This window comes from Aptenodytes patagonicus, chromosome 15 (genome assembly GCF_965638725.1).
Source record: "Aptenodytes patagonicus chromosome 15, bAptPat1.pri.cur, whole genome shotgun sequence".
Taxonomy (NCBI): Eukaryota; Metazoa; Chordata; class Aves; order Sphenisciformes; family Spheniscidae; genus Aptenodytes; species Aptenodytes patagonicus.
The window spans coordinates 12,995,915-13,013,073 of record NC_134963.1 but is presented as its reverse complement, the minus strand read 5'-3'; the positions used below and the strand labels follow the sequence as shown (position 1 = coordinate 13,013,073).

The following is a 17,159-nucleotide window of genomic DNA, read 5'->3' as shown; positions in this document are numbered from 1 at the left end:
AACAGCCGGAACTGACAGCGGTGCCGCCGCGCATGCGCACGGCCGACGGAGGCCGCCAGCTGCGCCGGCACGCCGCCGCGCATGCGCCGTGTCCCGCCCCCCGCCTCGCGCGCATGCGCGCTCGCCGCAGAACGCGGCGCGACGCGCCTGCGCGGGAAGGGCGACGCCCTCCCCTGTCGCCTCCGCGGCGGTCGCTGCGCATGCGCCCGCTCGCCGGTGCGGCGCCCGATGGCCGCGCCTGCGCAGAAGGCGGGGCGGAGTGAGGGCTCCTCGCGCGCCTTGGCGGCCATGACGACCTGTGAGGGACGGGCCGTGGTGAGGCTGCCGCACTCCCTCCTCCGCACCGGGGCCCGTGCCCTGCTTCCCCTTCACTGCCAGCTCGTTTTCCCCCTGTGCTGAGCCGCCGGGCCATCTCCGGCAGGCGGCGGTGTGTCCACCTCAGCTCCCATACGCACTTGCATGAGGCCTGCGGACGTAGCAGAAGGGGAGGCCACCCCCAGGAATGCACCAAAGGCGTGAGGGAGCCCCAGCGCTTTCAGGCCCTGTCAGCTCCACTCCTGGGAAGGCACAGGAGCAGACCACAATGGCTAGGAAAGTGTTTTGCTTTTTCAACAAGACGCCTGTGCACCAAAGCAGCAAGTTGTGCAGCTACAAGAACAATTCCCATCAGAGGCCAACCTGCAGGTGAGGAAGCCCACAGCAAAGTGATCTGAAATGCCTGGGTGTGTCATGCAGGCCTGGCAATTTAGGCCAGTCTGAAATTAAGATTCCCGGGGCTTTTAATCGAGACATGTGCCTAGTTATGGCTTGGGCAGGGCCTTGAGCTCACACACATCGGCAGCTGTGCCAGCACCATGCACAGCCCAAATCCACAGAGTTTCAAACAGCCCGAGTAATTTTGCTGTCAGTTGCACAGATACTGACTACACAAACTCTGCAAGGTTATGATCGCTTTTTAGGTGGAGGCACAGCACAAGAAGAGCGCTGGGTTTCTCTTAGATTATTTTTCTACAAAAATATTTGTTCTTGCTGGTACTTGAACTCCTGAGATCAAACAATGCAGTGTTTTGGTGTAGAATGTGTAAATTACTTAGGACTTCCTTTCCCAGTTAGTAAGGCTTTTCAATACCTCTGTAAAAACACAGTAACAAAAGGCAACATGCTAGGTATTGCATCTGTCTTAAAAGTAATTTTAGTTTAGCATAGAGTCAAACCAAAATATTGACATGATTAATTAAACTAAGTTGATTTTTTAAATTTTAACCATAAGTTTACAATTCATTGACACAAGTATCTCATTAACATGCATTTGTCTTTCAAATGGGGAGAGCTGTATTAGCACTGAAGAACACAGACCTTTACGGTCTACTGAGCCTATAAACAGGCAAAGGAAAGATGACACAGAAATCAAGGACAGTTAACTTGAAAATACCAATCCATAATGCTTTTGTAATTACAATCTAATTACTTGTTCTAAAGATGCTTAAAGAGTAGGATGCACCTACATGGAGGATCTTTTTGGTAGGACCCAAGCACAAGTAAAAGATTGAAATCAGTGGAGCATCACCACTGCAGACCGTGTCAGTGACGTTGTGAGGGTGTTCACGCACCAGAACAGGTTGCCCAGGGAGGTTGTGGAGTCCAACCCGCCTGGACAGTGCCCCGAGCAACCTGCTGTACTCAACCCTGTGCTTTGAGCACAGGGGTTGGACTAGCTGAAATCGAGAAGTGCCTTCCAGCCACAACTGTGCTGTGATCTGTGAATGTTTCTTAGAGAATGACAGTTTTTAGCAGTACTGCTTTTTCCCTTAACTTTGACTCAAAAGCTATAGACTTTTCTCTGGATTTAGACAATAGGGTTTGGTTAAGAGGAATAAGAATATTTTTTAAGGCAGTGGTCGCTAATGAATGCTGATTTCCTAGTTCTTCTGCATAAGATATTGTGGTATGGTTCCACAGTTAGATTTGTCCAATTTGTATGCAACTCATCTGGAAACAAACCAACCCAGTATGGCTAAAATAGCATGTCTGGGTTGAAGATTTTTTTTTTAGCACATAAAATTGCATCTTCTAAATACTTTTGATCAACAATATGGCTAATGTCTGTGGTTTTAATTATAAACCTTCCTTAATCTCAACCTTCAAAAAAGTATTCTAGCCTTCAAAGCTCACCCCTGTCAAGTCCCACACATCCTGAAATCCACTTAGATGAACTCCATCTCACATTCACTCTGCAACTTATGCATTTGCAACACCAAACTCTATACCTCATCCTGTGTTATCCTCAAATGTATGATGTAGCTAACTGAGGAGCAGGAGAAAGGTTGGAGCGTTACCAGACATGAATGTGTGTTATTTATCAGACTTATGCTCACAGAAACCCTGCTAGAAAGGGGTTTGCAGCTAGCCCAAACCTAGCCCAGTGCTAAAGCAATCCCCACCACATATCACCCGCCGCAGTAAAGCACTTGGGCAGCCCATCATATAACCCAACACGTGCCGCGAGCACCAGGATAACTGAGGACGCTGCGGGGCTGCAGGGAGATCCCTTGAATCCAGCATACAAACCACCAGCTCAAACCCAAAATGACAATGACTCCTATTACCTTTATTTTCAAGCTCATGAAACCTCATCATGTGAAAAGCGTGAGACAGCGTGATGTTACCTAAGAAAACGGACAGTACAAACTGTGACTTATCTAAAAAAAAAATCAAAATACTTGAATATTTTATGCTTACACATTTGTCTCTTTTCCATTGAAATTTTTAGCACCTTGTAAGTTTAAACATCTCTCATAAATTATTTTTTGATCTTCTTGAAATACGGTTCAGCTGTCACTCAGAGACAGTTGCTTGACAGTTCAAAGATGTTATTACAGTCAGTTGTGGGGGAAAATTATCTTTTACTGACAACTGGTATTTTTAAGACATTTGAAATGAGACAAAAATTAATTCTTTAGTCTCCAAGTTGGCACAATCAATTTATCAGATCTCATGTTGTGGCAAAAATTATGGGTGTTTTATCTCAGATGTATTATATTGCAGTGTATAAATAGTTTAGTGAAAAGTAGCTATCAAAATCCAAATTCAGTGTTTCACTGTAATTGAAAAATCAGTGTATTCTCAATAAGTGCAAGTGAGCTCCTACCTTTTACTCCTGCCTCTCAGAAACAACTAAACTGAGTGCAGAAATTCAGCTGCTGTTTGGAAAGATGAATGAGTTTTTCCACTTGCTGCTACATAAGGTGGAAATACAAATCATCAAAATACCCTTAACAACAAAAGATCCTATTGGCTAAAATTAACAAGTTAATAAAAAAGGCGTCTATTTAAACGTAATTCACTTTTACGTTTATGTGGAGCACCAATTAGAATCCGAGATAAAATAGGTAAGCCAAGGTGCCCATGATCAAGAGCTCAAACAGCCATTCTTCAGAGAAACTTGCAATTTTTTTCTTCCTTCCTGTCTGCAATGATGAAGTGAGTGATTCCAATACCACTGAGCTTTTTGCCACCTATTTAGTAGTTTTTGAATGGCAGAAAATTTTGTATACGTTTCAGTGCACAAAAGTTTTTGCATTGCATGGTTTAACTGCTGTTCCTCTCTTATCCCAAAACACAGCTAATTCATTAGAGGTGAAACTAATTCCAGTGGCCTGAGACTGCCAAATCCTTAAGAGCATTTAGTTGAGTTTTCACTCTTATTATTGGTTATTACCAATTCAGTGCAAAATACATCGTTTTAAGATGGTTTAAGATTTGCAAGTATTTTGGAAGGCAAAATCAGAATTAAAAACCACCTTCAGAATGCAGATAAATGTTACGAAATAAGTAGAATACAGTTTCAGTAAGACCAACTGGAAAGAACTGCAGTTTTGTAGAAATCGCCAACTGCATAAATACAAGATTGGACATAAATAGCCGAAGAGCAATTTTATAGCTTGGCTTCATAGCTGATCACAAACTAAACACATCAACATCACTGTGCTGTTGCAAAAAAGGACACCCAGACCTTGTGTTGGGATAGACAACACTGTGTTATGTAGGGCTTGCAAAGTAATGTTCTCCCCTAGAAGACCTGGTCCAGCAGCGGACACCACGAGGCAAATACGAATCAGGATGGAACAAATACAGAGGGCAGCAGTTTAAGTTTAGAAAACATGAAAATCTATGAGAAAAGACTTGGAAAAATCTAAACTTGTTTCATCCAGGGGTGAGAACACTGAAGTGACGACGCGGTTGCTGCAAAAATGAACTGTTTTCAATGTCTATGGGAATAGGACAAGCAACAATGGACTCAAGTAGCAGCAAGGAAGATTATATTTTTTTTAGACACGAGGTAAGCTCTGAGAGTCTGAAAAGTTTATATAATGAAATAGATGGCATAGAGAGGTTATGGAATCTCCATCATACAATGCTATAAAAAACAATTATATGGGAATCAGTTAGGAATCAGCCAGAGCTGAGCCTATCTTTGATAAGGGGTAAAATAGCTGATTTTCCTCAAGTCCCTTCCAGCAGTATTCCAGCGACTCCTACCCAAATCTCTGTTGCCAGGAGCCAACACCACAGGCTTGGGAGCTGACATAACATCAAGAACATTTTGACAGGTTCTTGAACTTTTGACCAGAACAAAGCACAGCGCTCCCAAGTATCTACTCGAGATTGTATCTTGCTGTTTGAGGCATCAGTATGGTGAAGATAAAATGTTTTGCTGTTTGCTCCTACTGCCACAGCAATCGGCAAATTGGTTCTAGCAGAATGTGTGTTCTCATGTGGTTACATTTTATGCTCTCAAATTTTATGATGTGTAGTATTGTGTTCTCCTCCCTTCATCATGGTTTGAGCCATCCAGAGTTACATGCCAGGAAGATTACACACACACACCACCCACCCATTTGAAACAACAAATCTTAATGCTCTGGCTTCTCAGGTGCAACCAGCTTCTGTGTAGTTTCATAAAATAGATAAGGCTCACTTAACTATTAGTCTACATAGAATGTAAAGCTCATTTTTCCTTCTAAAAATTTCTATTCAGCAACAAAATTTTCACTGTTTCTATTAAGTGGCATGAAAGGTATTAGTAAATTAAAATAGTTTTTTAAAAAAAGAGGTATATGTGGCCAGGTAAAATAAAATACTGCTTTCTTGGAGCAGTACAACTCATTGACACACAAAAAAAAATCTCTATGTTGGAAGTGCCAAGTATCTTGTGAAGCCTTTGAAGACATAAAAATAGAGGACTTTTTGCAAGTTGAATAACTAAAAAGCTGTCTGTAGTCAAAAATACTTTGGAAATTAATAGGAGTAATTACTTACAAATTTCATTAAATGTCAGTTCTGGCTTGGTTTTAAACCTTAGCTTGCCTCAGTTTTGCAGAAGGTTTTTATAGATTATAGCGCTACCCACTCTACAAACTGTATGTCCTAGAAAAAGCAGGTCCAAACAGTAAATCACATTTTAAGTTTGTTGACAAATTAATTTGTGAAAGAACAGTTTACACCAGAAGGATCAAAGTCAGAGCCTTTATTAAATGTTCCTTCTTTAAACAGACTGCATTTAATCCCCCTTTCGCATTTGTGATTTCTAAGGCTATTTTAAATACTTTGTTTTACAGGGATTTTCAGTCTTCAGAACCGTCACAAGCAGCAAGTTAGCAGTACACAAAAACAATACGCTTTAACTTTCACCGAGTTCTATTCCTGCTTCACAGGGTCCGTGGAAAAGACCAACAATACTTCCAGTACTGGAGTTTTTGCACAGACCCTGGAAAGGAAATAGGTGTCACCAGAGTTTAAGCCTGATGTGCTCTAGCCACATCTCACAATTGGCCACAATGTACCAGTATTGATTAGTATATCTGTTTCTTGCGCATTATCTGTTTCAAAAAGGGGACCAAATTTTCAATTTTCAGCTAATGTGGGTCTAATTAAGGCTATTCTGGTATATTTGATACTAAAATACTCTCTGGGAGTCCTTTTCATGAAATCCCATCAAAATTAACATTTTCAAAAATGAAAACATTTAAAGTAGGTGTTTGAGTTGAAATGCTGATGCAGCGGCTGGTTCAGTGTTTTCTTGTCTTCTGGAGTTTTATTATCACGTCAGTATAGTGTCATCTATCTGTTCATCAGAGTCAGCCTGGCAAGCCAGCTTCTTCAGAGATCTCCTGCAGCTTTCATTGAGAAGCTCCAAGCTGGCAGCATCTAGAATCTTCGAAACTGACTGTGGAAGGAAGACAACACCAATTACCAATTCCTTATGACATACCATTCAAAGTAAGAAGAAATGTAAGTGCCTTACAAGCTGTATTTATCTAAAATCTTTGAAACGTACCAAAATCCTTCATTTGCTTTTATGACTCCAGACATGGGAACTATCCAGAAGCAGCTAAGACTTAGAAAAGAGGTCTGGAAACAGATGTACAAAGTAGTCCATCCTAAAATACTCTCTCTAGCACCACTAATGCTGCAGTAGGATTATACAAGTGACAAAAGCAATAAACTAGCAGCCCTAGCTAAGGTAACTACAGCACGGTAAAGGCTTAAGGCATTTTGAAAGCAAGGCTAATATGTTAAACGTGGAAGGTATGTTAAATACTTTATTAATACTACGCTGTAAGGTTGTACAGTACCAGTATTGCTTATTTCTTCAAGGCTTAGCATGAGAATACTGATGAAGGCTTAAATGCAAATAGAAATGTCCCACTCCATCTATTTCATAAGAGACTGCCAGCACATTCTGAGGCTCCAGGCACAACACCTAGCCATACGCAGAGCAATGTGATACAGCCTTCCACCAATGATTACATTTTCTTCTGTCTCGTACCTCAAGCACTTCTTCACCCGCTCTCATCTTCAGAAGATTGACAATAGCTTGGTCGCTGTAGGCTCTTACGCTGGTGTTTTTGTCCTTTGTGTTGTCCAGAAGTGCTTTGAGAATTGGTTTAATTGTCTGAGGATCCAGTGAGGGAAGATGGTTTTTATTTGCCCACCAGATCATCTTTTCTGCAACTAACTTTATGTCACTGGATGAGTTCTGGAGACACTGAAAGAGACAAAGATGGACTTAAATTCAGATATACTAAGGACAGGCATTTAAAGCAGTAGTTTATCTTTTTTCTAAGTACTTATAAATAATATAAATTTATACTTATACTAATATAAGTTTAAAAAACTATAACAAGAAAAGCAAACAGTTTTCAACTCTCAGGTACACAAGAGACAAACTTGGTACCAACCAGTTTGACTAAACTATGTAACAGTAAGAAAAGATCAAACCTTGAAAACAAGACACCTTTTTAAAAGAAAACTTCTAAAAATGTGGTTGACAACAGGGTCACAAGTTTCTCTCAACTGTCTCAGGAAATGACAATGACCACTAAGTGCAGCAAAAGCTGATAGTGTCAGCACCTCTGTAAAATACACTCAATCAGCAGCAACAGCCAAGTCAATCTCTGGTTGGAATAAAAGGTGCATTTCAACAGTGGATTTCATTTTTAAAATGAAAAAAAAAAATAGAGCTTTGTATTTTTTATTTAATCTCAACACACTGAAAACATGAAAGCTAACATCTGAATGTGAACTGCATTATTAATACTGTGATAAAGGTATTGTGACAACTGTGATACTTATTTTATATTTTAATACAATACTATGATACAAATTAATACATGAATGTAGGATTTCAAACAAAAAGTCTGAAGAACGATGGCCTGCATCATGTCAACTTGCATGTTTTGTAGTTTTTCAAGTAAATTGAAAAGAAATGTAAAACCTTAAAATGGAACACATTTTAATTACAGTAAAGATGACAGACAAAACAAGAAGCTGCTCTCCTGCTCCAGCACCACCCCTCTCACTCTATCTTCCTCTATCTTTCCTTAAAAAAACTGATAACTTCCCCCCACTCTTCTCTGCCAGCTGTTTGTTACTGCAAAGGAAAAAATAATTCATAAGAATCAAAACTGAAGTTTACCACAGAAAGATCAAAAGTCAAATTTCCGTATTACAGCAGAGATAGCGCTATTGTATTCACAACTGCAAAGCAGTCCGATAAAGTTATTCTGTACTTTGCCACAAAGACACACGTAGATGTCCAAGCATCAGGGGATTTAGAGCTTCCCAAGATAAGGCAACCAAGCTTTCAGTTTTCATTCTGGGTTACCATACAGGAATTTGATAGAGAAAACCACCCATGAGTTAGCTCAAACAGAGATTCAGATCACAGGAGAACCACGCCAGGTAGTTCTCATAAAAAGTCTTACCTTTATAAAGAGGTTGGAAAGTTTTGGAGGCAGGTTCCCTCCTCCTTCCATGTGGTATTTCATAAGAAAGCCCATCCCTCTGATGCCACTAACTGCAATGGGAATCTTCAACATAAAGACAAAAACTGGTATTATTACAGCAGTGTTCAACAGCCTTTACAACTAGGCTCATGGTGTCATGGACTGGTGAGCTTCTGTGGAAGGCTAAACAGATCTTTCAAAAAACTGTAGCATGCAAAACAGGAAAACATTGGGTTAATGTTATTGGGTAATACGATGAAAAAATCTTACGTTTGACTATGAGCCACATGGAACAAGGTGGCAGGCCCCACAGAGCCCCCAGGTTCCCTACACCAAATTATTCATTCAACCCTAGATTTAAAATCTTCCTCCTAAAATGAAATAGTTGCACTTCTTGTAAACCTGGCCCGTGAATAAGAACTTTAATAGGGAAACAGAAGCGTAATTTACTCCCAATGAAAGCTACTCTGCAGTTGAAGATTATTTAATCTTCATCTCCACGGAGATCAGAACTCAAAGAATCAGAACAGTTGTGTAATTTATGATAAAAGTGCATCTAGTCAAGGGAGAATCTTCAGATGGCACTTGGGGATTTTTGTTCTGTTTGGTGACATAGAGAACCTGCATACCTTTTAAAACTACTCCCAACAAGCGCTTGCAACAGAAGTCGCCCACTCTCATGTAGCACTTACCCTATCAGCAGTGGCATTGCTGAGGATCATCTCCTGAACGCTGCTGTTGTATTTGGGGGAACACAGCCTGCTAGGAGCAACATTTACAGCCACGGAGAGAGCCAGGCTTCGTCCGTGTCTCACCATCCAGTCAATGCCAGAGACATCTGCTGCAAATGAAAGAAGAGAACAATAGCAAGGCTCCCCCTATCCATTCCTCCTCATCCAAGAAAGCTTTTGTCCATTTGTCAATGCGCTTCCATAAAATGAAATAAGCAGCATCTAAAACAATGCCCTTGCTTCCTCCACTCCTCCCAAAAAGCCATACAAACAGTGCTAAAACACTCCACCTCTACCAGACAGGAACACCTGGGCAGATGCGGAAACCAGACACAAACAAGTGACTCCATATTGTTCAACCCAGTTATTTCTGATGGTCTCAGTCACATGTATCACAGGCCCGTATCACAGTGCTTGAAGGAGCTTGGTATCGGAATTACACAAGCTTTGACCCTCTAATAAAATTATAAAAGTAATCTGTAATTTGAAACCAGCTAACAGATTCCCTTTTTAATTCCATAGAGGAGAGTAATCCCATAGCACTCCCAACCACTATGAGTTCCTACAAAACTCATGCCTTTGTCTAACTTAGAGGCAAATTAGTTAATTCTCCAAAAGCATCTGAAGCCATCAGATGTGATGTGGTCTGCAATTAGCCTAAGCCAATCTAAGATCACGGTGTCATCAAAAAAGGTGGAATGGCCCCTCCCATCCACCCTGCCTGAACATCCTGTCACGTCCCATACTCTCTGTGTTAGCACTAGCAATTCCTCAGCCATGCTGGTACTTCCATCGACTCATCTGAAAACAAATCCAGAAAAAAAGGATTGGTAACCCCAAATTTGAAAACAAATCCAGAAAAAAAGGATTGGTAACCCCAAATTACAAGCACCACCCTGTGCTCAGCTATGTACCAGGGTGTTCAAATGAACAGCCACGAGCAAAGAAAATAACAGTAAAATCTAGGGTAGAGATTCAGGTTTAAGATAAAGAGGAGGAACCCAAATAATTAGTCACAAAGTTTTCCCGAACCAAGGGCCAAGAAGGTATCTTCCCCTGCTTTTCAGATTCAGTTCCAGTCACAGTAAACAGCTTCACTTACCCAGCAAGTGCTGGTGGAGAACAGTACTGAGCTCCTCTTCTGACAGAAATGCACACAGTTCTGCTAAGCAGCCAGCTGAGGCCATGCGGGTGGCATCCTAACGAGGAAAGGAAGGGAAGAGTAACACCCGTTGAGCTCAATATGCATCAGAGATAAGGAGCAAGACAAGCAAGTGACAGAAGATGATATGAAATAAAAAGAGAAGGAGGAAATAAATAGTAGTAGTAGTATTTCACTCCTACTACCTGTGGATTTCTGTCACAAGGTTTCTTGCACATAATGGAACTTAAAGCCAAATCCACAGTCAAAAAAGCCAGGAGAGACTGAAGAATTACAGACCTTATATAAATTCTTATTTGTTAAATGGAAAAGTCATAAAGATGAAAGTGAATGTTTTAAAAAGGCGTGTTAAGAGTTAAGTTCAGATTCACAGTCTAGAAAGTAAGCATTATTTCTAGACATATCTAGATGAGCTTATCTCTGTGATAAACTCATATTACTTTTAATTTAAATCTTCAGGCTTTTGTTGTTTTGGATTGCTTATGTGACCATCCCATCACTACTCCTCTCCACCCTGAAACTTATTATCCAGTGGGAATTTTCAATTCTTCTATTTCTAGCATGCCAACAGTTGCATGTCTATGTTGCACAGATTAAAACATAAGGAAGAAATTGCTAGATGATTAATTTTAATCTCACAGATGAAACCGTTGCTATCTGCCATATAAACAAGACCCTATATTAAACTTGGAGAGCTTCTTGTTTGTTGGAGAAAAATCTGCCATTATCGGAAAGATTTCTCACCCTAAACAATCAACCCCACCCGAGAGCCTACAAACACACGTATGGGCATATAGTGAAGGTACTGCAGGTTTTCTCCAAGATAAAAAGCAAATCTGACTTCAGAGCTGCCTCAGACATGTTGGTGAGGAGCTTCAGGTCAAACCCACATATACAGTTGCTAAGGAAACATTAAACTCACAGATTTTCAGAGTTACCAGTGATTGGCTAGGGATCTGTAATTCTTGCACCTGACTCTCCACTAACACACTACAAGGCTCCAACAAGATTGATTTTACAGACCATATTCAGTTTAGTGAGTAATACCCAATCACATGCTTCTTTATGTAAGTTTTCCACTCTATCATTAGTAATTTCTCCTGGAAGTTATTTTAGAAACTATTTGTTAGAAAAATTTAAGAATAAAACTGTCTACAGCAGGGATCCTTTGCAGCTGGCTGAAGCAGTACCTCATCATGTCCCAGCATCCCTAGAAGCACCGTGCTGATATTCTTCCTAATTGCAGCATCAACTTTTGCACCAGCTCCTCGTGTTACAAACCGTAGAGCTTGCAGCATTGTGTCCCTAGAAGTGATCACAACATACAGTCAGGCATTGCCTCTCCCCTCACCCTAAAGAAAAAATTCAGCTCTGGATACCTGTAACAGTTTCTTACACAGCAATTACAGTAATATGCCTCACAGTTTAGGAGACTGATACTCTCTCTGCACTGCTGAAAACTCCATGCTAGAGAATACTTCCACGTTTGTGTACTTGTGTCTGTCTTTTATAACATAAATATTTTCTGATTATTCAAACAATAAAAAAATTCTCAAATCAGGAAGTTAATGTCTTAGGGATCTGTGCACTTAGGATACAAGAACAGCTGCATGACTTCAGGTCAGACCAATAATTGCTACAGTCTTGTATCTGAGAGTGGGCTGCAGTGGGTTGCTGGCGGGGTGTGTGGGAGAGGGAACTGGGCAGATACCAAGCAGTGCTTCCCCTGATAGACTGTCACAGCTTAGCTTCTGACCCAGGAAGCTATCATCCACATTCTTTGTTTTAGAACCCTTGATTAACAGTCAACTGCTTTCACTAATGTAAATCTTACTCTCAGAATTAAGGGGAGAAAAAAAAAAATTCTACACAAATAGCTGTAATAGTTTTGTTTGTTCATCCTAGCCCTTTTCTTTCATCCGTAATAAGCAGGAAGGGCTGAGATACCACCTACGGCTTACCTGATGGCAGAGTCATCACTGGAACGAATTCCATTCAGTAGCTCCGTAAAGAGAGGATCCACTTTTACATGGATGACAATGAGTTTCCCGAGAGCATCAGCAGCTTTAAGGCGAACAGCACGGTTTGAGTCTTGTAGAGCTTTGGTGAAGGTTGTTTGCAACTGGGGCAAAAACGGTTTCAGGGCAATCTCAACCTATACCAGAGATGGAAGAAGGGAAAGTGGCGCAGTCAAGTCTGAAACAGTGGCTGGAAATCAAAGCCCGAAAACAGCATGACCTCTTCTATAGCAGTTAGTTATCACAAATAGCTCTTATTCAGATCTAACACACTACTAAAATAGGAAAAACATGAAACAATACTTTACCACAAAACTTAACCTTTTCAAACCTAATCTTATTTTCCGCATACTGAAATACAAGGGTAACGTTACTGAAAAATTTTACACTATCATGAACAGCCTTCTGTATAGAGAGCACTAAATAAAAGCTCAGCTCAGTTCAAATATGATCATCTTTGCACTTAACAATTCACAAAAATGGTGGACACAGGAGAGGTTAATTACACGATAGTTTTTAAACACTTGAAAGTGGGATCAGCATTTACCAATATTTCTAAGAAGGCCAGTGATTCAAGCATTGGGGGCTTTTTTGGTAGGCCAGAAGCTGCTGGAAGAATACCATCCAGTTACAGTGCCATTCCTAAATATCAAATCCACACGAGCAGACATCCTAACTGTATTTACATGAACAGCAACAGGTATTTCTGAAGGTTACCATGGAAAATGTTCACAAACCACAGTCAATTACTGTGAATCTTACCTTAGCTAAAAGAAGGCTTAATGTTTCAAGCAGAGCCACCTTGACATTCCAGCTGAATCGATCTCCCAAGATCCGAATAAGTGGCCCAGTAATGCTCACCACAGATGGTTTAAGAGCTTCAGCAGAAGTCAGCTTAATAACCAGCCCTAAGGCCTTTGCTGCCTCCTCCTTCTGCTCTGGATTACCAGTTAAAACACCTTCCCGCAGCACCAGGAGTATGGAAGTCACTCCCTGTCATGAAAATCAGATAAGAAAGCTTAGAAGCTAAGATGCAAAAAAATATGTATCTTATTTTTGCTCATTATACACCAGATGCACAAACTTGAAGAGTTTCTCTCAATTTCCTGTTGACCTTCAGCTGCCTGCTTCCACATTTACAGAGCTACTTTTATTTGGTTTGATTTCATGCATCTACGCCTTACTAAGCCAGTTGCTATGAGAAAAGTGGTGGCGGCTCAGGGAATTTTTAAACCAGAGAAATTTGGCACAGAAGTCCAGCTTTACTCCCCCACAAAAAGCAGCCAGCGACCATGACTTACATGCATAACAGAATTGTCAAAGACCTTGCTACAAGAGGAGTCTTCTGTAGGGTAACTCAAGAGCAGCAGTAACCTACAAAAAGTCTCTCCAAGATACAGGTTTGGAATGTCCCAATAGTCACTGGTTTTAATAGCTGTAAAGTCATATCAATCAGTTCCCCCAAAAGGTGGGGTATTGTGGCTGTGATGAATCCACACTCATTCTGATCCTTTACCTTCTTAGGAATACAGAATCCCGGCACATGCTCGCCTTTGGCCTCATTCCCTACAATCCGGATATCCTTGTGCAGGTCCTCAATGAGAGCAAGCTGGTTCCCAGCATCTAATTTCTGCAGGAGGGAGGGGTAAGACAAAGATGAGGCAACATGGCAACCAGCTATTCTTTGTGAATTCTTCTCAGGTGCGTCAAGAGAAGACCCGTTTCCCGCCTCCTCGCTCACAAAGCTGAAGTCAAAGCTCATCTTACAACTCTCAAATCTTTGCAGCATTTGCAAATGTAAATGTAGTTTACAATCAAAACAGAAGGTTCAATTTAGGCAGTATTTTACCAGCTATCCCCATTTTCTCCTTGCCAGGCATACCACTGCAACCTTTTTAAGCTGCCTCTCACCTTGGTGATGGAATTAAGCGCATCCCAGCTTTCATTCAGAACTACAGGGTTGGTATCATTAAATAGACGTATCAAGCCTGAAACCAAGCTCTTGAGATGACCAGTATAGTCTGCTTTTGTCTTGGAGCAGTAGATATTCAGAATGACAGCTGCTGCCTGCCTCATCCCCAGCTCAGGGCTGCGGGTAGCTTCTAGTAAATCTTCAGTTATAATTCTTTGTCCAGCGTCATCTTCCACAGACAGGATTACAGACTGGCAGTTTGCCATCTCCTAAAGAGTCCAGATTAACTTTATGTTAATACTCAAATAGAACAAAGCCAGATTTAGCCCCAGGCTTCCCCATGTTATCCACAGCATTATGTCTTAGAGAAATACTACAACATATCCCACTTGCTATTCGTTTCTCATTAAATAGCTGGTCACATCACCATTAAAGGCTCAATTCAGTCCTGGAGCAGAGATAGGTATATAACCAGCTCTCAAAATTTAACAAGTGACCAAACTCTGCTGAACTGACTGCTGCACAGGTTGCTCTCCAGCCGTAGAAGGGCTAATTTACAAAAATTAGAGTAGCTTGGTCTCCCCATCTTACTCACCCCCTCAGAGACCGTAGGTCTTGTCACATAACATTTTTTTTTTATTTAGGTAGTTGAATGCTGTGCATCGTAATACTAATTACAAGCACGTCTGTGGGTACATTAGAGATCTCCAGGCAGACTTGGGGTTAGAAGCTGAGCTAATGGGCACCTACAGCACACAGACAACAGGACTCTGACACTCACATTCCTAATTCACTAACTTGTCTACATGTCTATTCGCAATCACAACTCCAGGATGTTCTCTGGAGTCCAAATACCAGATGTTTCGGGAAGCAGTACAGAAGGAATGCTGCATGCAAAATAGGAGATTTCCTCCCTTCAGCCCTTTAATCTCTCTGTCTTCTATACCAAGAATAAATACAAAGTTAACTAGACACTCTGGCAGTTCTCCAAGAATAAGTAAACTGAGAATTGTATCTTGTTGCAGGCCAAAGAGACTTTTATATAGATACAAATAGATTTGGAAAGCATACGTTTTTCGACTCACAATATGCCACCAGACAAAAAGACTCATCCTGAAGAAGCTAATGGACTGAATTAAAACATGCAATCTGTGAACATAGAGAACACAGATTCTGTGCTGGGAAGTAAACCCGAAGCTCTACCTTCAGGCAACCTGTCATAACAAAGAGCTGAGCCATGCTACTTGCCAATTGCTCTTCACTGGTCCCCAGCTTCTCTTTCAGCGCAGACATCATAGCAGGCAGGATGACGCTCAAGTGTCGTGTCAGAGCGTCCCCTGCCACTGATGAGAGGAAGGCTAGCACACGGGTGTTCACAGGGGGAGTAGTCAGCTAAAAAAAAACAACAAACAAAAAAATGAGACAAGCATAAAGTTTTTTCAGAAGGAATCTCATCTACAACATGAAAAATTTCTAAGTATAAATGCATCACAACCCAAATGACAATGTGTTGAGCATAAAATCAGAAGAAAATTTCAAACTAGGCTCTTCCTTTTGGCATATCAGTCCAAAGAAAACTGGCAGCAAGCAGAGGAAAAAGCACAGTTCTGAAGTTTAAAATTTGTTTCCTGTTGTACCTTTGGCACCAAATAAGGCAGCACCACACGGCTCTTGACAGCCATAACTTGTTTAAGACCATCCACAGCGAAGTCAGAGGTCTCTTCATTATCCTACAGGGAAAGAGAAAGTTACAAACCTGAGAGATGATTTGTGACACACCAAGCTAAACCCTATTTCAAATGACAATTTACCATGTGATCATAAAACCAACACACAAGTCCTTCTATCCAAAAATGCTCTCATATTACATAGCAAAAACCCAAACCAAGCTCTTCTGTCACATCAGAAAGATTTTCCGTATCAGGAATGGTGGCCAAACAACCTAAGCAGATGACGATGGCAAGTCCCTAGCAGAGCCAGATATAGCAATTCTTAGGCCTGTGCTTTAGCCACAAGACCTTCCCTACCGATGGCTAGGATGACTCCGTGGAGGAGACAAAATAGAGCTGCCATTCCCTGGAAGGTCTGCCACTACAATCCTGCTTCTCCTTTAAGCTAATTATTCAAAACCTGTCCCACAACATCATTAATCAAGTTGTTGACTAATGTTGAGCAATGCTTACCAGCTGCTTCAGCAAAAATGGCAGGATATCTTCAAGAGCTTGATGCCCAATTGTTGAGTGCAACTGTTCAAATGTTTTGGCTGCAGCCTCTCGGACTTCTTCCAGAGGGTCACACAGCGCTTTTCTCACTGTAGGAACTAGGGACTCAGAGAAAAGCAGTACCTAAAGATGTAGAGATGAAATTACAGAATATCTAAAGCATAACAGACACATGCATCTCAGTAAAGTAGCTAAGAACGCAGAATTTGCACAACTGGAACTAAATTGCTGTTTGCTTGAAATATGTTGGAAGAAAACCAGGATTAATCAACACAAATATTTGCAGTGCTCTAAGGCTACCTAGTGGATGATTTCTATTATTATATCTCATAAAAGTCAGAACTGTGCAATGTTTTAAATTTACCAACAGATACAAATGCATACATTTGCCTGAACAGCAACTCATGTTAGTTGTAAGCCCTGAATTCAGTCCATAAAACAAGTCCAGCACTAGCTGTATTGTTCTGTCTCAACTGCAATACCTGCATCGTAACATAAATATCTAGGGAACTGGGGATTTCACCTTCCACACATAACTTACCGCATCCCTGCTGGTAGATTTCATTATCTCACTCAACCCAATGCAGACTCCTTGCCTCTCGTCACTCTTGTCTGACCTCAGTCCGTCTTCCAGAATAGGAATGATTTCAGGAAGGATCTTCTCTCCTAACTTTCGGACAAGGTCTCCTAATGTCCGTGCTGCAACCTGTCCCCAAAAATTTATTCATTAACTATTTTCCCATTTTATAAAACTTAAGAAGGTGAACTGTGAGCAGATGTTAACTTTTGACCACAAGCTACTGTTCACAGTATAGACAGAGTAGTA

General features: G+C 41.1%; 1 protein-coding gene across 2 annotated transcripts in view; it reads right to left on the bottom strand.

The window, feature by feature from the left end:
- Window positions 1-5,512: 5,512 nt before the first annotated feature.
- The window catches only part of GCN1 (GCN1 activator of EIF2AK4), a 44,170-nt gene continuing 32,523 nt past the window's right edge, over window positions 5,513-17,159 (bottom strand). Inside the window, exons 45-58 of one of the 2 annotated variants that reach the window (XM_076353314.1) lie at window positions 16,875-17,039; window positions 16,295-16,456; window positions 15,749-15,841; window positions 15,360-15,503; window positions 14,111-14,380; window positions 13,716-13,829; window positions 12,962-13,192; window positions 12,143-12,336; window positions 11,372-11,486; window positions 10,122-10,218; window positions 8,981-9,129; window positions 8,268-8,372; window positions 6,830-7,048; window positions 5,513-6,226 (exon numbers count right to left, since the gene is read on the bottom strand). In XM_076353314.1, the coding sequence (XP_076209429.1) occupies window positions 6,101-6,226; window positions 6,830-7,048; window positions 8,268-8,372; window positions 8,981-9,129; window positions 10,122-10,218; window positions 11,372-11,486; window positions 12,143-12,336; window positions 12,962-13,192; window positions 13,716-13,829; window positions 14,111-14,380; window positions 15,360-15,503; window positions 15,749-15,841; window positions 16,295-16,456; window positions 16,875-17,039 (2,184 nt within the window). In that variant the 3' untranslated portion in view covers window positions 5,513-6,100. The remainder of the gene's footprint in view (window positions 6,227-6,829; window positions 7,049-8,267; window positions 8,373-8,980; window positions 9,130-10,121; window positions 10,219-11,371; window positions 11,487-12,142; window positions 12,337-12,961; window positions 13,193-13,715; window positions 13,830-14,110; window positions 14,381-15,359; window positions 15,504-15,748; window positions 15,842-16,294; window positions 16,457-16,874; window positions 17,040-17,159) is intronic. The other variant, XM_076353315.1, reaches the window with a different exon arrangement.